General features: G+C 41.2%; 1 protein-coding gene across 1 annotated transcript; it reads left to right on the top strand.

The window, feature by feature from the left end:
• Positions 1-18,567: 18,567 nt before the first annotated feature.
• Positions 18,568-19,767, top strand: LOC142632587 (uncharacterized). The gene has a single exon (XM_075806962.1). It carries the CDS (start codon positions 18,568-18,570, stop codon positions 19,765-19,767), a length of 1,200 nt encoding a protein of 399 aa, XP_075663077.1.
• The last annotated feature ends 3,573 nt before the right edge of the window (positions 19,768-23,340 follow it).

Here is a 23,340-nt window from a genome sequence, read left to right on the forward strand (position 1 = left end):
TTCACAAAGCCCATCCCAAAAATTTCACAAAAACTTCACCAATTTCGGAAACCCCCAAAAAATTTTCAAAACCCCAAAACCTAGGTCAAAACGTGTGAAATGCATGAAGAATGAGAGATAAAGATATCATACCAAGTTATTTAAGACAAGAAATTGCTGAAAAACACGTGGGTTGAAGGTCTTGAGTGAGAAGATTGTGTTTGGGAGGTAAAATGACTGAAAACAATTGAGAGAGATCGAGGAGAAATAAAGAAAAGTCGCGTGGATCCTATTTATAGACTCTTATAATTCTCAACAGGCCGAGAGGTGTCAAGCTTTAAATGTTAAGATTAGTGTCCTTAAATCCTATTGTATGATGTTATGTATGATATTATGTATGACTTAATATTGTAATTAATAAAGTTGTTTTATTATTATCTAAAATAATGGTAACATGAATATTGAGACATTATCATATAGTCTATGAGATGCATAGTATGTGATTTATGTGATTTAGTCACAGAAGATATAAGTCACAAGTTCTTCGTAAACTCAGAATTTATAGTTCGTAGTCGGTGATGAAATTGGGCATTTCATCTGCGAAGACTATAACGTATCAACTAAGATGATTTGTCTTGATTATGGAAGTGGAGACTTCTAGTTGATATGTTGATATATTTTAAAAGTTAAAACATATTGAACTAGACCGCTGTGAGATTTATTATTCTCCTAACGACTGTCAAATGAATAATAAATCTCATGACTTCTATTTGCATGAACTCTTAATCCTGAGAGAATAATGGACCTAATCATGACGTGTAGGTTGCTTTGATATATCAAAAGTGAGTAACGGTCAAAACCTCAGTATGTTGGGCAACCACATTTAGTATTGATGAAACATATATTTTCAAGATGGAATTCATAGTCTCTTGATGGAATTCATAGTCTCTTGATGGAGATATAAAATATTCCCTTGAGATAAGTTTAATGGGATCAGTTATTCAGAGAGTTAGGCCTAACCACTTTGGTAAGAAATTACTAAAGTATATATTTATGAAATTGGATTTCATAAATATGTGATGAATAACTTTAAAGGATTAAACCGGGTACTCAAGGATAAGATGTAGCAATTTACAAAGTGGTAGTCTACATTCATGACTTTGTGTTACTATGAATATTTTATGAAGGGGTTGCATGTATAATAAAGTCTTGGGGTATAATTTATTAATAAGACCTAGAGTGCAATTATATTTATATAATGGTATTAAATATAATTAATGGTAACTTTGGACTTGTCAAGAGTTGACGGAAAAGCCCAAGGCCCATTGGAGCTAGTGTCTTATTGGTCCCTTTTGGTCTCACTCTAAGCCACACACTAAAGCCCAATTGGAAATGCCTAATAGGCCAGCCCAATTAGATAATCAGTTAGTTATAAAGGGAGAAACATACAGAATTTTTATTAGTGATATAAGAAATGATGTGTATGTGAGAATGAGACACACTTTCATTCTCTCTTTGAAAACTGATTGAGAGACCACACATCTTGGGCGTAAAGTGGAATTGGAGTGAAGATTAAAAGTGTTCCCAAATGCTTCTAATCTTTGTTTTGAATCTCTCCACACCAAGGTACGCTATCTTGTTCTTAAATTCTGAAATTTACATAGTGCGTGTTATCAATCATGAATGAAATAGATCCTTATTTGTTGCTTCCGCTGTGTGTTTTGTATGAGATACATAACCAATTTTTTCCAACATTAAAGGCTTGAAGAGATACAGCTATCGAGCAGCTATCTAGAGGAGTCCACAGCACAAGGGGCTCGATGGATCGAGGAGCTATGGAGCATCTATCAAGGAGATAGAAACTTTCTTGATAGATCAAGGAGCTATCAAGAAGCTATCGAGATTGCAATGAAAAGAAGCTGAAGAGCTCGATAGATAGTCTAGCTGTCGAGATTGCTTAAAAACAGTTTTCAAAGAAGAGAAAAACACAGACATAAATGCGATCAAACATGCAACTCAACCAAGGATCCAACCAACATTTTAATCTCTCAAAACATCTCTCAATCAAGAAAAATGTCAAGCATTTAGATCCAGAACACACACACACACACACACTAAACACGTCTAACCAATTTTATATTTCAAAAAAAAGTCAAGACAGTTTATTGAACATACATTAACATAAGTAAACCTTGTGATGGCCAAATCACATTGTACCTGCACATGTATCAAAAGTAGCAAAGAATATTGGGTGTTGTGTGTGAAAAACATTGCAAGATTGCATAAGTGTCTACATGTTATGACGATTTGAGATATGAGTAAATCAATTTAACTCACACACTATCATAACTGATTGATGGAGACTATTACCTTCGAGGTACATCTTATAACTCCCACATTTCCTAGAATACACACTTGCAATCATGTTTTAAAGCATTTTGTTTCTTTTGCTTTAATTTTTCTTTACATATTTTTCTTTAATTAAAAATATCATGCATGGGCATATAAGAGAGAGAGAGAGAGAGAAAAGAAATAACCAATTATGTTAAGCTTTTTGACATTGCACTTTTGCTATGCCGAAGCATACCGATGTCATTTCATGATTGGCGGGCAACAGTGGTGAGATGGTTATTTATGCCATTCTCTTAGGATTTTTTAGTCCTTCCCGTCAAAAAGAGTGATACGAGTGTTAAGTACAAGAGATAACTTAATCTTACTCATCAAAAACAAGAGCCACAAAGCTCACTTGCTTAGTTGTGCATAAAGATGCTCATCTAAGCTACAAGAGATATAAAGTTAAGAAAACTTTGTTTCATTGGCCATTCAAGGTACACAAGTACCAATGTACACAAACACATACTATTTTTGTATTTTTTTATTTTTTTTTATTTTGAAAAACAGACAAAATAAAGACTAAAAGGTGCGTGGGATGTAGGGTTTTGTTTTCAAAGTCAAAACAAATAAATAAATATTGCTTTATTTTAAGATTCTCATGTATAAGGTACCAGTTATCTTATAACAACATTTGTACCTAGGGATAGATGGCAATGGGGCAAGGCGGGGCCGAAAGACCGGATTTTCACCCCTAACTCATGTTGCTTTGTCTTACTTTGTACCCACCCCGGCCCTAATGGCGGGGTGACATGCCTTGCCCCATCCCTACTCCTTGGGGCTTCGGGGGACCCTGCCCCTCTATCGATACTGTTTTTTGTCCGACCCCAATTACTGCATAAAAATAATGCCTTAAAGCTTAGAAAAGGATCAAAACCATGATTTTGAAAGCCAAAAGTGGGGAATAAATTAAAATTAACATAATTTACCCCAATCGGAAGATGATGCAAAAATGTGAAGTCCATGCATAAGCTATCACACTTAGAGGCGATGATTTTTTTTTTTTTTTATACAAAACGATACTAGGCTTTATTCAATCAATATCACGCTGTACAATGGGAAAGAGAAAAGAGGGGCATTCTTCTAACCAAACAATAGCCTCCTCATTCTCTTTTGCAACACTAGCTAGAACTAAACCAATACGGTTACATTTTAAAGGAACAGAAACAAAAGATATACTACCAAATTGTTCACATATAAGCTTAATATCCTCCAAAATACAAGCCACTTCTAGAGTGTAGATGCTATCTGAATTAATGAAGTCCACTAGCTCAACAAAGTTACTTTCAACAATGACCTTGGAAAAGCAAGTGTTTTGACAAAACAAAAGAGCCTTGCGCATGACAGCAGCTGCTGTCTAAAGAGAATGCAGCTTCTTCTTGACACGCTCACAAGATGCTGCCAAAACTTCCCCTTCTAAATTATGAATTATAAAACCCACACCAACCAAAGATTTAGACCTAGATTGTGAGAAAGCAAGGTTTGATTTGAAAACTGAATCTGAAGGAGGAGGAGACCATTTCCTGTCAGGTGCTCTCGGTAACCTAGAACCAATCTTATTAACCTCCATGAACTCCATCACATACACTGAAGCTCGAGACCACAAACCATCTGAACAAGGAGTTTTGTTTTTCCAAAGATTAATTTGTTCCGACAGTTCCATATCATCCAAAATGCCACACACCAAATTTCAAACTCTAGAGAGAGCAACTTGTGTATGGCAGCATCCATGATATCCATAAACTGGGTATGCAAGGGAAAATTGAAAGAGTTCCTAAAAGGAGCTTGAAACCAAACGGCTTAAGCAAAGGAACATTTCCAAAGTAGATGACTACAAGATTCCGCGGCATCGAAGCAAAGCACACAGGAGAAAGAGCTAGAGATACGTCTATCAAAAAGCTCAGTACGAAGAGGAAGACTGTCAGTACAAGCTCTCCAAATGAAAGATTTGATCTTCAGAGGGAACAATGAAGACCAGATGCTATTCCAAAAAGAATGCCTATGACCAGAATATGAAGAAGATGCCAAGTTTCCATAGGAAGCATTCTCCAACTCCCTTTGAAGAAAATAGGCGATACGAACTGTGAAATTTCTAGCCTTATTTTTTATCCAAAGCAACGAGTCAGGGGGAAATCTAAAATTCAAGGGGATAGATTTAATGATGTTAGCTTCAAAGGGATAGAAAACATAATCAATCAAGGTCCCTTTCCATCTCAACTGAAAGGAAGACGTGTCAATAAGATCTGCAACTCTAGCTTCTGCAGGAAGAATAGTTCGAGGTGAAATGACTTTCTGATTAAAGGCCATAGGCAGCCCCTTATCTTGCCATATATTGATCTTAGTTCCACTCCCCACCCTCCAACAACTTCCTTGAATTAAGAGAGTCCGACTCTGAGCAATACTCCTCCAAGCATAAGAAGAATGAGATGGGATTGGCGCATCCAAGAATGAAACATCTAAGAAGTATTTGGACTTAAACACTTTATAAAATAAAGAATCTTGACAGTATAGAAGTCTCCACCCCTGTATAGCAAGTAAGGCCAGATTAAAACTTCTCAGATCACGAAAACCCAACCCACTATCCTTCTAAGAGAAACAAAGTTGTTTCCAACTAAGCCAATGAAGTTTCTTTTCCTCCTGCTTTTGGCCCCACCAGAATTGCCCCATCATAGAGTTTATTTCATTATAGAATCCAGCTAGTAACATAAAGCAATTGATAGCATAAACCGGAATTGCTTACGCCAATTAAGGCACCTACCCTGGAAGGGCTTTTCAGTCCCCCAAGCACAAAACCTACTACAATCTAACCACTATCCACCTATTTAGGATGTTTTTGACCACCTTGGAGCAAAGATTCCTCTGTTTTAGCACTCACCGTAGTGCGCGGTTGGTCCAGCAGCGAACCGGATTGTCAAAAATTCTCACTCCGCATCCGACACTGCACAAATCATATACTAGGGCAGTTTATCTTTGTGCGTCTCGTTCAGCACTTACCAGCATTTGGCATGGTTTATGGAGTCGAGGCCATTTTCAACTAGTCTGCAGGCTTGGAACCCCGCAAAACCCTAAACTGGGGCAGTTTTATTTTGCGCAGTTCCGTCCACTTTATGCTAATCATTATTCAAGAATGGGTCCATCACTCCAGGAACCTTTCCTCTCATGTCAAAAATCGCACAAAACCTACACTGGGGCAGTTTTATTTTGCGCAGTTCCCTCTACCTAACCCAATACGCCAGAATGGGTCCGTCCTGCTAAGGATGTGTCCTTCATGTCAAGAATTGCATGAAACCCTAAACTTAGGCAGTTTATTTCATGCGATCACTCCATTCTCTCTCCCTCAGCGGGACAATCATTGTCAAAATTCACTGATAAACCTGTGAAACCGCGGTGCAATATGAATGAGTGTGACACAAGCCGATTCGAAACCTCCATCTGTGACAAAAATGTGAAAATGCATACATACAACAGCAGCCCTTTTAAAGGCAACATCTAGAATTGTACATGTAAGTCCTATCCAGAGGCATTGTTTCATGCATACAGGATCAGCCCTTGTAAAGGCGACATCCAAAATTGTACAGGTAAGTCCTACCTAGAGACATTGTCTTTCATATACATCAGCAGCCCTCTCAAAGGCGATTTTCCAGAACTATCCATGTAAGTCCTACTTAGAGGCATTGCTTTGCATGCATATCAGCAGCCTTCTCAAAGGCACTTTTCCTAAAGTCATACATCAACAGCCCTCTCAAAGCCAATATCCTGAATCATACATATAAGTCCTAATCAAAGGCATTGTTTCTCCTACATCAGCAGCCCTCTTAAAGGCAACATTTCTATGTTAACAGCCCTCTCAAAGGCAATGGTTCTATGTCAGCAGCCCTTTTAAAGGCGATATCTAGAATTATGCATGTAAGTCCTAAGCAAAGGCATCACTTTGCATGCATATCAGCAGCCCTCTCAAAGGCACTTTTCCTAAAATCTCACATCAATAGCCCTCTTTAAAGCGATATCCCTAATCATACATATAAGTCCTAATCAGAGGCATTGTTTCTCCTACATCGGCAGCCCTCTTAAAGGAGACATTTCTTTGTCAGAAACCCTCTCAAAGGCGATGTTTCTATGTCTACAACCCTCTCAAAGGTGGTTTCCAGAACTATGCATATAAGTCCTGACCACAAACATTGTTTTTCACACTTTTCAACAACCCTCTTAAAGGCGACGTTTCTATGGTAGCAGCCCTATCAAAAGCGATGTTTCTATGTCTACAGCCTTCTCAAAGGCGATTTTCTAGAGTTATGCATGTAAGTCCTACCCAGAGGCATTGTTTTTCACACTCGTTAGCAGCCCTCTTAAAGGCGACGTTTCTATGTCAACAACCCTCTCAAAGGTGATGTTTCTACGTCTACAACCCTCTTAAAGGAAGTTTTCAGAACTATGCATGTAAGTCTTGACCAGAGGCATCGTTTTTCACACTCATCAGCAGCCCTCTTAAACGCAACGTTTCAATGCCAGCAGCCCTCTCAAAGGCAATGTTTCTATGTCTATAGCCCTTTCAAAGACAGTTTTCTAGAGTCAAACATATAAGTCCTAATGAAAGGCATTGTTCCTCTTACATTTGGCAGCCCTCTCAAACGCGATGTTTCTATGTCAGCAGCTCTCTCAAAGGCAATTTTCTAGAGTTGAACGTATAAGTCCTACTCAGAGGCATTACACACACAATGGCAGCCCTTTCAAAGGCACTTTTCTTAAAAGTCATACATCAACCCTCTTAAAGGTAGTTTCCAAAATCATGCATATAATTCCTAACAATAGGCATTGTTTTATACATACATCATGAAGCAAAGAAAGGATATCATACATCAAGGCCCACTGTGGTGCAATATAATACACACATGTCTAGGCCTGTTAAGAGGCAATACAGTATATACATACATTGTTGGCCCACCATGGGGCAATGTCTACAATATACATGAAAAATACATACATGCCCACGTAGGGGCTACATCATGCTACAACAACTAAAAAGCTAAGCCTACGGGGAATCGTCATCCCTCAGGTACTGGTTGGTATCACCATCATCATCATCATCATCATCACTGTCACTATTGCCTACAAAAGGACTAATGGAAGGACCTGCTTCACTTGAAGTGCCTAGAGTGCACCCTGGGTCTTGAAGAGACCACAAAGCCTGAGCGAAAGAATCCCAACCACTTGGTGGGCTTGGCGGAGGCCGCTTGTACTCTGTCTTGCCCGGTGGGATAATATGCACCCGGCCTGACATGGAAGGTGAAGATGGGATACGGACTCGAAGTGCTCGCTACTCCCCTATCAAGACCCTGGCATAACCATAAAGCAAGGCTAACTCAATCTCAAGTTGGCCTTGCTCTCTCTCTCTATGGCAATAGCGGGGGCCGCTCTATCCCTCTGCCAAAGCTCCTGTTCCTAAGCTAATGCCCAAGCAGTCTCTTTTTGCATGTGCGCCTCCCTAGCGGCAGCAGCAGTCTCAAGCTCTGTCACTCTGGCCTACAAAGCCTCTGCCCGTGCTCTCCACTCCACTCTAGAAGGTACCTAGGCACAAGCAATGCCTCTTAGCACTCGGCCTCCACTCACAGGGATGTCCCCCATGATAGGTCCCGCAAAGGCCGCTGCAAACCAAGCGGCATGGTCTATGCTGGAATCCACATATGCATCAAAAAAGCCCGTCGCATAAGCCGAATCATCCATTACAATGGACTCAAATGATAAGTCGAGTGGGGGTGGATCTTTTGGTACTCCAAAGACCGGCATGATTTGGTGGAAGGTCCTCTCAACTAAAAAGAACTCCCAACTCATTAGGGCCCAAAACCAGCGTCGTACTCATAATTGGCCCATGGCAACAGTGAGCTCTAGCCTCACCAACAGTGATCCATCATAAGGGCGAACCATCATCTCGCCCCAAGTGATACAGTCCAACGCCGCAGAGATGGTGACCGACTACACCAGGACAACCCTGGTAATCATGCAGAGAGCCCAAGCATATGCTCGAGGGTACAAGGTTGTAGACAAACCCAAGAACTGAGGTCACAACACTAGGATTTACTCGTATACCCACCATGTCAGAATCTGTCAACATCCCTCCGAGCTCCTAAAATCCCACTGTGAAGCTTGCCTCAGGAAGGATATAAAAAAGCCATAAGTGACGGGCCCCTAGTCATAGCTCCTAACATCTAAAACTGCCCTCAAGGTCCACAACAATTAACAGGTCAATACCAATCGGTTGTTGCCAAGGAAGCAACTACCAAGGAAATACATGAAAAATTGGCAAAGATAGATGTCGGTCGATGCTACGCCCTAAGGGATACTGCCCTGTAGCCACTCAATACGAACCTGCGGCGATGTGGTAGGTCCAAAACAAGCTCTCGTACCCTCTGTCAGTGGAAAGGGGATGCCCAAGAGCTCGTAGGCCATCTCGAAGCTCATATCATCAGTCAAGATTAGGTGCCCACCGAATATAATGCCTAGTATGGCTTTACAGTCCAGAAGGAGAACTGCATATTCTTCACAGCCCAGATGAAAGGTGCATGTCTCGGCATGAAACCGCCGCACCAAAGCCTCCCCGATGCCATGCCTCATAGTGTATGAAGGGATCCTCAAGAAGTCCTCGAATCCCTGGTCCTGCAGGAAATCCACATAGCACTGGTAGGTCCCATAAACGGATAGTAAATGCAGGAAAGTAGACCAGGCGCCCGAACCACAAATCTTGTCGAACCCCTGCATTCAACACCAGAAGCTACTCGTTAGCACATGCATGTAAAGGTGACCACAGGTCGGGTTTGTGCCTAACCTGTGATCGAGCCGACCAAGTCAGGTTCCAAATTTTCAGACCCGCCGTTGATCGATTAGAAAAACAGATTGGATCGGACAGTTCTTGCCGAAAAGTGGTCGGGTCTTAATCAGGGTTGATTATTTGGAAAACAAAGAGAATTCGACCAAGAAAAAATGAAAAATGGCAGAAATCCGACGAGAAATTTTGAAAAACGGTAGAAATCAGACCAAGTCTCCCAAATCCAACGAGATCTTGGCCATTTTCGACAAGATCCTGGCTAGATCTAGCGAAATCTCACTGGAACTAGCTTAAATCTTCCTAAAAAAATCTCAAAACTCGCCGGATCTACACCTTCTCGCCAAAAAAATAATGGGTCGATCTAATCGGGTTTCTCGGATTTGAGAGGAGGAGATCCAATCTTCGACCCGTTGATCTCGAATTTTGGAGAATGAAATTCGTCACCAACTACCGGAGTAATCGGTTCGGTCAAAAGCGGGTTGGGTTTGATCGGCAACAGCGGGTGGGTCGATTCCGGCGAGTCGACAACCCTACATGCGTGCAACAGCAATCTAATTGACAGGAAATGAAGATGGCATACCTATCCCTTCCGCGCCTGAGTAGAAGGATGCCTCTTCAGCCCCCGCTAAAGATGAGTATCCCTGATGCTATCATCCACAGATCCAGTACAAGCATCAGCACTAGCCTGGTGTGGTGGAATCGGCCTCAAGCTGTGCCTTCGAGGGCCTAAATCCGGGTGAACCTTGTCTCCAGACAGATCATCTAAATTGATAGCAAGATCCTCAGCTCACGTCTCTACTCCAAAGGTCCCTCTCCCTGTGGGCGGCATGCGCCATGAGGAATACCGCTGATGGGTCTAGTGTCATCACCCCCATGATCGAAGTGGCTCTACAAGACTCGGGCCGCCTGCTCTCTACTGCATGCGGTCTCATCATCAGAGAAGGAAGCCCCCCCCCCCATCAAACACATAGACGGGGGCCTTCCCTCGATCTCCTTCTGATCTTGTCCTTCGTGACATAATCTTCAAAATAGCAAGAAAATCAAAGCACAATTAGTAAGCCCATAAGTTAAATGGCAACACAAGTAGACTAACACTATCTTCTAAAACATGCAGGTCTATACCCAACACACAATTGCGAAAGATATCTGAAATCAAGACTGATGTTCAGATATCCTATGTTCCTACTTGACGTTCATCGGGATTGCTATTCAGACACCCTTTGTTTTTACCCGGCCTAAAATTAGGACTCCTGTTCAAATATCATTTGTTCCTACCTGACGCTCAACGGGACTGCTATTCAGATATCCTCTGTTTCTACTTGGAAAAAATCGGGACTACTGTTTGGATATCCTCTGTTCCTACCTAATGCTCATCAAGACTGCTATTCAGATGCCTCTGTTTCTACCCAGCAAAGACCAAGAATGCTATTCAGATATCCTCTGTTTATACTTGGCAAAAATCAGGACTACTGTTCAGATATCCTCTGTTCCTACCTAGCACCAATAGGGACTGCTATTTAGATATCCTCTGTTTCTACTTGGCAAAAATCAAGACTGCTATCCAGATATCCTTCATTCCTACTTAACACCAATTGGAACTACTATTCAGATATCCTCTATTTTTACCCGGCCTAAGATCAAAACTGTGTTCCTTACCATTTTCACTATTCTTGACCACCAAGTAAGTCCCTTTACCTATGTCTCGCATTTTATTTTCAGCATTTAAATTGCTGCATCTTTGCAAACCCATATAACATAGACAAAAAGCAATATATATATATATATACACACACACACACACATATATTTGCATTTTTCTAAGATAGCATGGCATAAATCATGGCAAAAAAAATATAAATATATAAAAATTCCAAAAATAAAATAAGCACTAGCATGCATTTCTAGTAGTATTGCTACTAACATTTTACAAAAAAGAAGAAGAGAAGAAGAAAGATGGACACTGGCCTCAAGTGCAGATAAGACTGAAGCAATAGACTGAAAGCTGAAAAGCCGGACCCACTTAGTGCGCGAGTTGCTCCAGAAATTTTTTTGAAAGTGAGAAGTGAAAAACAAAATGAGAAATGAGGTCAAAATGATCCAAGTAGGGCATTTATAGGCCTTAGGCTGCCCGGCACCCCTTCTAGGGCCGCCGGTCAACGTTGACTAGTCAACCCAAAAAAAAAAGCCCATTTTCTCTCCTAGAGCTCAGAGCCATGTCTAGAAAACGTTTCAGAAGCAGCTGCAGCAGATCAGTCCAATTAGGTAAAGTCCGGTCTCGATCCGTGAGTAGTCTCCACACACAATTTGGGGGTGACAAAATTTGAAATCACGTTCTTCATCTAACAACTCTCATTGCACTCGAGATGTCAGATAAAGAAGGGGCAGCTATTGATACTGTATTTAGTCTGCCCTCGATTTGCGTGCCGGACCCCGAAAAATTTAAAAATATTGTTTTCTCTTTGTGGGGCTGCGAGAACATCCAGAATTATGTGGCACAACCTGTTCGGACACCGAAGCACTTAAAGTGCCTTTTCTAGCCAACGACTATTCATGGGTCGAAATCGGAGTTAGAACAGCTGAGATATCATGAAAACTGGGATAACATATCAATCAATGCACCACTAACTTCCCAGAGCCATAACTTTTGATCCAACCCTTGGATTTTCCAAGGGTATCAAGATCAACCCGATTAAAGGAGCTTTCAAGGTGGTGGCCCTTGAAGGGCTGCGACGGCCTCGAAAAGCATGCTCGGGGCTATAAATAGCCCCAGACCAAAAAGAAGAGAGATTTTCTAAGTTTGCTCTTTGTCTGCACGTTTTTCCTCTCTTCCAAACACAAAAAACACATCAAAAGCCTCTCGATTCTTCCATCTTCACCAAAAATACAAGGTATTGTCCTTATACCCAATCTTCTCCTCCTTGGTTCTGCACTTTGGATTTGGGGTTTAAGGGTGTGGGTCTAGCTAAGCTACATCCACACCCCTAACCCTCTAAATCTTTTTCTAACATTTATCTTGCACGTTTTGCCTTAATAACATGATTTATTGCTTTCCTTAGCAAGTTTCTTGCTTTATCTTGCTCCAAGCATGTTCTTAGCTTAGGTCCATGTTCTTCCATGCTTGTTCATATTTTATTTGTCTCGATTTACAAAGCATAGGAAAGCGTGGCATAAAGCATAAAGCATGATGTTGTTGGCTATGTCTTGCTTGGATCTACGTGTTTATATGCTTATTTCCATGCTATATGGTTAGATCCATGTCTTCACATGCTTATATGCTTGGATTCGTGTTCTTCCAAGTTTAGGTGATAGGATCTACATGTCTACATGCGTGTTGCTATGCCTACATGTCTCGATCTATGTTTTCACATGCCTACATGTTTAGAACCATTCTCTCTACATGATTTATGCTATATTCCATGTGCTTATGCGCTCCGTGCCATGTTTGTGCACCTAGACCCAGGCTATGTTTATCATCCTATGTGCTATTGTAGCCCTTTTTGTCACTTTTGTCTCTCTTTCTTGTGTTTTGGCCATCCGGTAGGATTTAGATCTTGACCCCTCATGGCCTTGGTCATCATCCATACACCTTGGCCCATATCAAAGGGTTTAGATCACCCCATTTGCATGTCTATGCTTGCTTGCGTCTATGCTTGCTTGCTTCTATGCTCTATCTTCCGTGTTAGCCTCTCTAGTTCTAGGCTTTGCCACGCTTGACGCCTTTAGTGGGTTTGTGGTTGTGTGGTTGCATCCAACGCCCTTGAGGCCTTGTTTGGGTGTAACCACTTGGGAGGCATCTCCAAATGTTGGGTTGCTCCGTGCGTACCCTTTCCTTTTCCACTCCGCGCGATGCTATGTTTACCATGCTTGTTTGCACCACTTGTTGGCTTTCTATGCATCTTTACACGCTTGCTTACATGTCCATGCATGAGTCTTGCCTGCCAGTGTGTTGTCCACGCTTCAATTCAATGAAGTTATGGACATTTGATCTAAACCTACATTTGTCCATCGCAGACACCACCTTTTGTTTGCTTTCTTGCTTGTTTGCTTGCTTTCTTGTTTCTTTGCTTGTCATGTCTCCTGCCACATGATATGCTTGCTTCGCTTGTATGCTTGTTTTCTTTTTTCCCATTACGCATTATCTATGCATCTTTTCTTTCATTTCTTGTCTGCCGGTTTCTTGTCTTTGCCTTTGCATGTACACACATGGAGCAAGGATGCATGGAGCTAGGGCATAGTCTTCTAGGCACAAGCAAAAAAGGCACAAATGTAAGCATGTATATGAGCCAAGCAGCTATGTTTAGTAGGTTTAAGGGTCTAGCCTCTGCCATTGGGTTATGTACTCTTTTAAAACCCCCTTCTTCCTTCCCTCCTTTCTCTTTTAGATGGTTTGTATTAGGTATATCATGTTGTGTACCATTCGTCCTCATCTCTAGAGTATGGAGACCCCTGTTTACTAAATTTTGGGCCATACTCTAGGGATGCAGGCTTTTACTTTCCTTCTCTATGTGCTAGCATTGTGCATGATGTATGTATATATATACCTGCTCCACCCCCTCCGGTGTGATCGTCGCGGTCCATGTCACCTAAGGCAAAGCAATGCCTAATTTTCGCAGCAAAAGTAAGGTGACGCATCGCTAGATTTTCGCCGTGGAAATCTAGTACTTTGCTTGAATGCCTTAAAAAGCATAGATTAGGACCACACCCATTCAAAAGCCAAACCTCAAAGCCCCCATGCATGCAAAGCCCCAAAAGCCAAATGCCAAAATCATGTTTTTCACTGCCAATCTCCAAAAATTAAGGTTTTATCGAAACAAAGGATTGTCCTTAGACAGGCATTGTGGGGTGCCTAACACCTTCCCCATACATAACCAAACTTTCGGACTCAAAAATCAAGATTTTCTGCCATCCATATTAGATTAGGAAAAATGCCATTTTTCTTAGCCTATGATTGGTAATAAAATCAACTAGAAATAGGTGACCAATCACACCTTAGAAAAAAACCCAATAATTGGTGGCGACTTTACTTACCTTTGGTGATTCCCTTAAAATTTGGCCAAGATTCCCGCCACACCTCCAAACGTAGACCTACCTTCCTCCACTAAGAGAGAGAGAGAGAGAGAGAGAGAGAGAGAGAGAGAGCACCAGAAGCTCCACACAAAACACACCATTATCATCATATAGAGAGGGGCCTCCAACGGGCCCCATGCAAGCAGGAGCGTCACCAAGGTTGGTGGTCGAACGAAGGCCCAACTACAGTTATCCGTCTCGAGGTTGGGCATCGATAGACATCCTCTCCATTTGAGTTCTAGCTTGACTAAGCTCAACCTCTAGATTCTTAACCTTCTCTTCTAATGAGGTGTTCTCCACAACAAGTCTCAACTAACCTTGTAGTCTCATCTAGTTTGATTAACAATTCAACTTTTTTTAGTTTTTACCTCATTAAGATCTTTTCTTCAAAGATAAGAAGTCTTTTTAGATTTTATTAATTTAGTGCATAGCTTATCATAGGTTTTTTGAAGGGTCAACTTCTTGGGTACTTCATCATCAGAAGAATCCTCATTGTCACTAGCACTCTCCATAATCACCTTATCAGTTGTGGCAACAAAAGCCATAAAGTGACCACATTCATCCACATACTCATCAGAAGAGTCATTCTCAGTATCACTCAAGATAGCAACCAACCCTTTACCTTTTGAATTCTTGGTCTTTTATTTCATAAGATAGTTTAGGCACTCTATTCTCATATGAAAAAACATTTGCACTCATGGCATTGGATGAGGGGTGTCTTATTCTTGCCCTTCCTAGAGGATTTAGATTTCCTTGGAAGTTTGTCCTTTTTCCTATATTGAAGAAGCTTGATAATCTCATTAGCTATGAATGTTAGATCCTCATCCTCATCTTCATCTTCATCTTCGCTTTCATTTTCGTCTTCAGAGTCACCAATCTCTTCCTCTATACCCTTAAGAGCCAAGTTTTTACTCTTTCCACATTTTCCCCTTAAACCTAATTCCATCTCATAGGTTTGAAGGTTCCCTACAAGCTCAGTCAAAGGAATTTGATCAATGTCCTTCACTTCTTCAATGACAGTGATCTTGGCATGGAATCTTTTAGGCAAGGACTTAAGGATTTTCCTAACAATTTTGGGTTCCGCAATAGATTCTCTAATATTGAAGGCAGAATTCACAATATCCTTGAGTTTAGCATAGAACTCATCCAAGGTCTCATCCTCCTCCATCCTTATTTCTTCAAAATTACTAGTGAGTCTTTGAAACTTCACAGTCTTTACTGCCTTGGTACCTTCATAGGTGGTCTCAAGAATGGTCCATACTTCCTTGGCAACTTCCGTGGATGATATTTTCTTGAATTCCTCATTGGTCACCCCACAAAACAAAGCATTCAAGGCCCTACTATTGAAATTTGCCACTTTAATTATTGCTCCATCCCAATCCACTGGCACTTCCTTTGGCTTACTCCAGCCAATTTTAATAGCTTGCCATACTTTTTCACCTAGATCCTATAAAAAAACTTTCATACAAACTTTCGAGTATGCATAATTAAGGCCATCAAATAAAGGAGGAATCAAAAGAGATTGTCCATGATCCATGAAAACGAGAGTCAAGGATCACACTCAAGAAATTAATCCAATCAGAGTGAACCTACTCTGATACCACTTGTTGGGAAATTTAGACCCCGATTGATAGAATTAACAAGTTTTAAACTCAAGTCGTTAATTAGATTTATTGTGAATAAACCTTGTTAAAACAAACAAACAAACATCAATATCATGTCAAAATCATGCACATCGAAAAAGTAAATAAGACAAGATATGATGACTTAGAAAACCAATGAAACAAACATGTTTTACAGTAAAAAAAACTGGGGGGGAACCTTCCCAAAAAGCAATCCACTATAATAAAGAGAAGTTTCAGATCTAGTACAAAACCTTTGTCCCTAGACTCTGCAATCCCCGTAGATGAACTTACAGTAGAAACCTTCTACCGCTTCAAAACCTCTGAACTCTTCAATATATGAGCGTCACCCTTTTGCACGGATTTCAGTACGTGACTAACCAATGATGCACGACTCCCAGTACATGACTAACTCTAGTAACTTGAAGAAGATGTTGTTAGCTGCAAAGTTCTTCACTTCATCAACAATGAAGATCAACTTGGTTACAAAACCCTAAGGCGCAAAAGACGCAGTAACTTCTTGCAGAGAGAATAAGGCACTCAGTCACTTTTTCATATGAACTCTATCTACATACCCACTGTGATGGCCTTTAAAATTAGTCTCATATATGTCTAGGGTTATGACAAAAGAAACCCTACACAAATATTTCAGCATGAGCCGAAAATCAGATCTGAAAATTCTGATTTCGTACATCTCGACAAATTCAGCATCTATCGAGCTTCGGTCGAGCTTGCTTCATTAAGTCTCAATAGATACCATTTCTGTTGAGCTTTAATGAACAGCTTTTTTCACTTGTTTCTTGGTCTAATCTTCATGGCTTTAATACTTAGCTTGAACAACATGTTTCTTGAAGTATTAAACCTATCCTAGATCTACCTAATTATAAGTAAAGTCCACTTTGTCAAAGGATTAGCCAATCACATCAAATATGTCCTTAACAATCTTTTCGGTATCTAATGTGTATTATTATCTCATGGGATGGTTTCATAATAATTCTATGGTATTTGATTGAGAATAAAACTTTAATGATAGGCCAAAAACGTATTGATCCCTTATGATGGATTAATTGATTAATTAGCCAAGTTTAATTAATTAATCAATTTAACATGCAAACGCGTGGTAGCACAAAAAAAATCACCAATAAACTAAATGCAGCGGAAAATAAATTTGACACGGTAATTTGTTTACGAATGAGGAAAACCTCCAAGGCAAAAACTCCATCGGGTGATTTTAAGGTCACCACTCCCGAGAATCCACTATTATCAAAACAAGCGGCTACAAGTAAATGAATCACAGTACCTTATACCAACCTATAGTTGAACCCTTACCCCAATACCCAATTGGACTTGTTCTATAGTGACAAACTCTCCTTTTGATGCACGACTCCCAGTACGTGACTAACCAATTACGCGGATCCCAGTACGCGACTTCAATCACCAACTTGAGGAAGATGTTGGCTGCAAAGTTCTTCTCCTCTTCAACAGATGAAGATCGTGAAGTTGCTTGGTCACAAAACCCTACGGTGTACAAACACAGCAGCTTCTTCAAGAACTAGGGCAAACTAGGTTTCCGATCACACTTGTGAAATTATGCTCTTGTGCAATTGTGCTCTCAGCTGTGTGTAACCAGATACGGCCCTTAAAATAATCTTTTTATATGTCTAGGGTTATAAGAAAAGAATGCCCAAAAACATATTCACGGATTGGAAGAAAACAGATCAGAAATTCTGTTTTTCTTAAACCTCGACAGATAGCATCTGTCAAGAAGCTGTCGAGCAACTATCGAGCCACGGGGCTAGAACAGCTTCTTAAGCTCGATAGATGCTAGCTGTCGAGCTTTAATGACAGGCACTTCTTCATCTTGTTTCTTGGACAGACTTGCATGGCTTTAATACTTGATCTTGAAACTTTGTTTCTTGAAGTATTTAAAACATCCTAGATCTACCAAAATACAAGTAAAGTGCGTTTTGTCAAAAGATTAGCCAATTACAAAAAATAATGACATATGTTCCTAACAAGTGAACCACATATGTCCTAACATTTCATGTCTGCAGTTTTTTCTTCTTCTTTTTTGGGTAATTCAATAGAGTGAGATTTGAACACTAGACATCATTATTAGAAACACTAGGAAGTTTTATATGGAAAAGGAAAGGGGTGTGAGGGAGTAGAAAAGAAGTTTGATATGCTAGCCCAATTAAACGAAGGTGCCTCGGGCTCTACCAAAAACCACGGTGACCAGTCAGTAGATATGCATTGGGAGAGGGCACCTTTTTCCTGCAAAGGAGCCCATTTTCAAATTTGTAATGGCGCCAAACGAGGAGATTAGCAATGACGTGGACGACCCAAGTACTAAAGGGGTAGAAACGGACCCGATGGCCTTGAGCTACGACCCAAAGGAGGGTTGGGTGGCTTCTGAATTCGGCCCAAACAGTGGGCATTGGAAAAGATTAGTGAGAGAGGGAAAACAAAACAAGCCCAAGGGTAAAAAAAAAAAAAAGAAGGAGCAAAGCCTTAAAAATGTGAGGGCCCAACCCTGATACAAGAGTTAGACCCAAATCTTACAGAGCTGAAGCGAAGGAAGGGTCAGAAACAATTTGTGCATAACCTAGAAAATGAAATACCTGAGAACAAAACAGAGAGCATGGATGGCGAAGTAGTGGTTTCTGTGGAGCAGCATCGCCGAGCCTCATGAGTCTCTTTGCTTGGAATTGCCGGGGTCTCGGGACCTCCCTGGCAGTTCGTACACTCACCGATGCGGTGAAGGAGAAGGACTCGTTGTTGGTTTTCTTGTCAGAGACAAAGGCAGGGGTCAGTAGGATTAAAGGGATTCAAAACAAAATTAATTTCACGCAGGGTATAGTGGTTTCGAGCGACGGAAGGAGTAGAGGTTTGGCTTTGTTGTGGAGGGAGGGCACGGAGGTGACTTTCAAGAGCTACTCACATTCCCACATTGATGTGGTAGTCCGAGAAGAGTCGGCAACAACCCCATGGCGCGCTACGGGGTTTTGTGGCCATCCCGATGTAGGCAAGAGACTTTTATTATGGCAGCTACTGGAAACATTAAGGGACCATTGCTCGCCGTCATGGGTAGTTTTTGGTGATTTCAACGAAATCACACACCAAGATGAGAAGATTGGGTGGATGAAGAGGGACGTCAATCAGATGAAGGGCTTTAAGGAATGCCTTAGCAGGTGTTGTCTCTTCGATTTAGGCTTCGTTGGGCAACACTTTACCTGGTGTAATGGGCGTTTAGGGGACCATAGAACACTTCTCAGGCTTGATCATGTTGTGGCAAATGCTAGCTGGTCTGAGCTTTTCCAGGAAGCCAGAGTGCACCATTGCTCCATGTCAAGCTCAGATCATTGTTTGTTGGTGCTTATTTTGAAGAATGGGCAACCAAAGAAACTGGGTAGAAAGCGTTTTCTCTTTAAGGCTATGTGGGTTAGAGAGCCAGGATGTAGGGAGGTGGTGGAAGGAGCATGGGACCTATACCGTGGGGATGCAGATTATAAAATCACGAGCAGGCTCAAAAATTGTCAAGTGAGTTTGCAAAGTTGGAATTGGAGGGTCTTTGGGAATGTCAACCAAATCTTGAAGAAAAAACAAGATAGACTTCAGCAGCTAGAAAACTTAAGCAAATTACATGAGAATGCAGAGGAAATTCAGGGATTAAGAAAAGAAATTAACGAAATGCTAGTTAAAGAAATCATGTGCAGTCAAAGGTCCAGAGCGTTGTGGATAAAATGGGGTGACCGCAATACGAAGTTTTTTCATGCTACTGCTAGCCAAAGAAGACAAAGAAATAGGATTGGGAGTATACAGAATGCAAGCGAAGAGTGGCAGGAGAATCAGGAAGTTGTTGAAGGTATAATCTTAAGAGTATTTTGAGGGGCTTTTCAAGTCAGATCAACCTTCCAATTTCGAAGCAAGTCTAAATGCCATAAATCAGAGGGTATCCCCGGAGATGAATGAAAGTCTCGTTGCTGAATTCAAAGCTAAGGAGGTCTGGCAAGCTTTAAAGCAAATGCACCCCACGAAGGCCCCGGGGCCTGACGGTATGTCCCCGATCTTCTTTCAACAATATTGGGATATTGTAGGCTCAGAGGTGGTAAATTGTGTTCTAAATACTCTAAATTCGGGTGTGATACCGTGTGGAATAAATGAAACATATATCTGCCTTATTCCTAAAGTAAAATCTCCTCAGAAAATTATGAAGTATAGACCCATCAGCCTTTGTAACGTCATGTATAAAATAATTTCCAAAGTACTTGTGAATAGGCTCAAATGTAAGCTGGCTGAGATTATTGATGAGTCCCAGAGTGCTTTTGTACCGAGTAGACTCACATCGAACAACGTTTTGGTGGCTTTTGAAACAATGCATAGCATAGACCAAAGGAGGAAGGGAAAAGAGGCTCTTATAGCAGTGAAGCTTGACATAAGTAAGGCCCACGATAGAGTCAAATGGGCTTATTTAGAGGCGATGATGAGGAGGATGGGCTTCCACGAGAGGTGGATTTCCTTTATTATGATGTGTGTGACCACTGGATTATTCGGTTCTGATTAACGGAGATGCAAAAGGAAAAATATCTCCAACCAGAGGACTGAGACAAAGAGACCTTATATCCCCTTACCTTTTCCTGATTTATGCTGAAGGGTTATCAGCCATGATTAAGAAGGAAGAACAGGAAGGGCAGATTAAGGGAGTGACCGTATGTAGAGGTGCCCCGCACTTATCCCACTTGCTCTTTGCTGATGACAGCATTGTATTCTGTAGAGCCTCGGTGGAAGAATGTGATAGGCTTATCAAAGTGTTGGAGGAGTATGAGGGGGATTCAGGGCAGAAACTTAATAAGGAGAAAACCTCTCTCTTCTTTAGTAAGAACACACCTAGGGAAACCCAAGAGTATGTGCAGCAAAGATTTGGGGCTCAAATAGTCTGCCATCATGAGAAATACCTAGGTCTGCCTCCATTAATTGGTAAAGGGAAGCGAAAAGCCTTCAGTCGAATTAAAGAACAAGTGGGGCAGAATGTAGCGAGTTGGAAAGGAAAGTTGTTGTCAAATGCAGGTAGGGAGATACTCATCAAGGGGCAGTGGCCCAAGCTACGCCTACATACACGATGAGCTGCTTCAAGCTCCTGGACACACTTTGCAACGAGCTAAACTCCATGATTAGTAATTTTTGGTGGGGGCAAAAAGATAAGGTGAGGAAGATGGCATGGATTTCGTGGAAAAAATTGTGCACTCCAAAAGATAGGGGAGGCATGGGGTTTAGGGACTTGAAAGCCTATAATTTGGCTCTACTCGCTAAGCAAGGATGGAGAATCCAGAAAAATCAAAGCTCCTTGATCCATAGGGTCTTCAAAGCGGAATACTTCACAAAAAGTTCCTTTATGGAAGCCAAAGTGGGAAGGATGCCGTCTTATGCGTGGTGAAGTATAATGGCAGCAAGGGAGATAGTTGCAAGAGGGTCCAAGTGGTCTATTGGAAATGGGGAACAGGTTCGCATTTGGGCTGACCGCTGGCTGCCAACTCCGAGGTCTTTCAAAGCTGTAAGCCCGAGACCTCCTCATGCTGATTCAGAACTAGTGGCAAGCCTTATTGACATGGATCGGAGAGGGCGGGATGTAACTAAGGTGAGAAATACCTTTTTGCCCCAAGAAGCCCAAGTAATTCTAGGAATCCCTATCAGTCCTCGGCTACCTCAGGACCGCTGATATGGGCTTGGACACCAAGTGGTAGGTTCACTGTTAATAGTTCTTACAAAGTTGCCCAGATGTTGTTGAGAAAGTCTAATCACAAATTGGAGTGGGGGAGTGCTCAAACAACTTAGGTATGCAGAACCTTTGGAAGCAAATTTGGAGCTTGAACTGTCCTAATAAGGTAAAACACTTCATGTGGAAAGCTTGCTTGAACATACTCCCAACCAAACACCAACTAAGACTTAGGGGAATTGGGCGAGATGATAAATGCGTGTTGTGTGGCAGTTGCGAAATGTCAGGACATGCTTTGTGGGGGTGCATTATGGCAAGGGAGGTATGGGGAAGCACAAAGACTAAAGTTACCTTATTTAGAGATCATGCCAAAGGACTTCATTGATATAGTGTGGGAAATAAAACTCAAGAAGCCTGAGCTGGACTGGGAATTATTTGCAATCACGGCATGGAGTCTGTGGTGTAATAGAAACTCAGTATGCCATGGAGGAAAGTGCAAAGAAGCAGCGTTGATTGCTCGAGAAGCAACTGCATATGCAAAAGAGGTCAGACAGACCAACGAGGTTCAGGGCAGATCTTCACAGCCAGGTTGGCAAACTTGGACACCTCCTAGAAGGGGGTGCTATAAGGCTATTGTTGATGGGCGGTGTTCAAAGAATTGGGTTGTTGCGGGTGGGAGTAGTAATCAGAAACGAGGAGGGGCAGATAATGGGGGCGATGAGCAAGAGGTTGGATCTACCTTTGAAAGCACTGGAAACGGAAGCTAAAGCAGTGGAGGAGGGCATCATATTTGCAAGGGATCTCAACTTAAGGAACATCAGTGTGGAAAGCGATGCTTAGGCTGTGGTAAAATCCTTTAAAGCTCAGGGACAAGCATCGAGCTCCATTCATAAGGTGATTGAAGGAACAAAAATGGAACTCAGTGGTTTTGATACATGGGAAGTAAACCACATCTGCAGAGCAAAAAACTTTGCAGCACATCTCATGGCAAAGCATGCCAAGTGTATTTCTGATTATTGTGTATGGGTGGAAGATACCCCACCTGTTATTGCCAATCAAATTCTGCAGGATGTAGCCCAGTTGAGCATTACCTCAAGTTAATGAAATCTCAGTTTATAGTGTTTATCAAAAAAAAAAAAAAAAGAAGAAGAAGAAAGAAACACTAGGAGATTCTTGTTAAGCTACAAGATTCTACGCGGTGTCTACACACACCATAGCGTAACTCCACATTGTGCGGGGGCCCTCACTAGTTAAATTAAATTTGCTTCTCAAAAAATAAAAATAAAAACCAAGTAATGTAATTTTAATTTTGTGTTGATTATGTTGGGCACTTCAAGGTCCATATTTTTTGCTGCCGAGTTACTCTTTTTTTTCTTTTCTTACTGAAATGCCTTACACACAAGGTTGTCAAAATCGGGATCCTACGTAGGATCGTGGGAGGTAGGTAGGATCGGAGATCGTAGGATCAGATCGTGAATCGTAAGATCCTACCTATTTTCAGATTTTAAGCAAAAAACCTATTGATAGTGACTTTGTATGTTATATAATTACTTAAAATATAAATCCATCTATTAAAAAAAAAATTGCATCATAAAATGTAATTTGCACGCACTACATCGTTCTTATGTCATTCTAATAAAGCAAAATATATTTAACTTTTGACATAATGTATCTAAAAAGTTCAGTACATATTTAATTAGCAACTAAGTACCAAAATATTATCTACGCATATGAAAAATGTTTTCCAA

Source organism: Castanea sativa, chromosome 4 (genome assembly GCF_040712315.1).
Source record: "Castanea sativa cultivar Marrone di Chiusa Pesio chromosome 4, ASM4071231v1".
Lineage (NCBI taxonomy): Eukaryota > Viridiplantae > Streptophyta > Magnoliopsida > Fagales > Fagaceae > Castanea > Castanea sativa.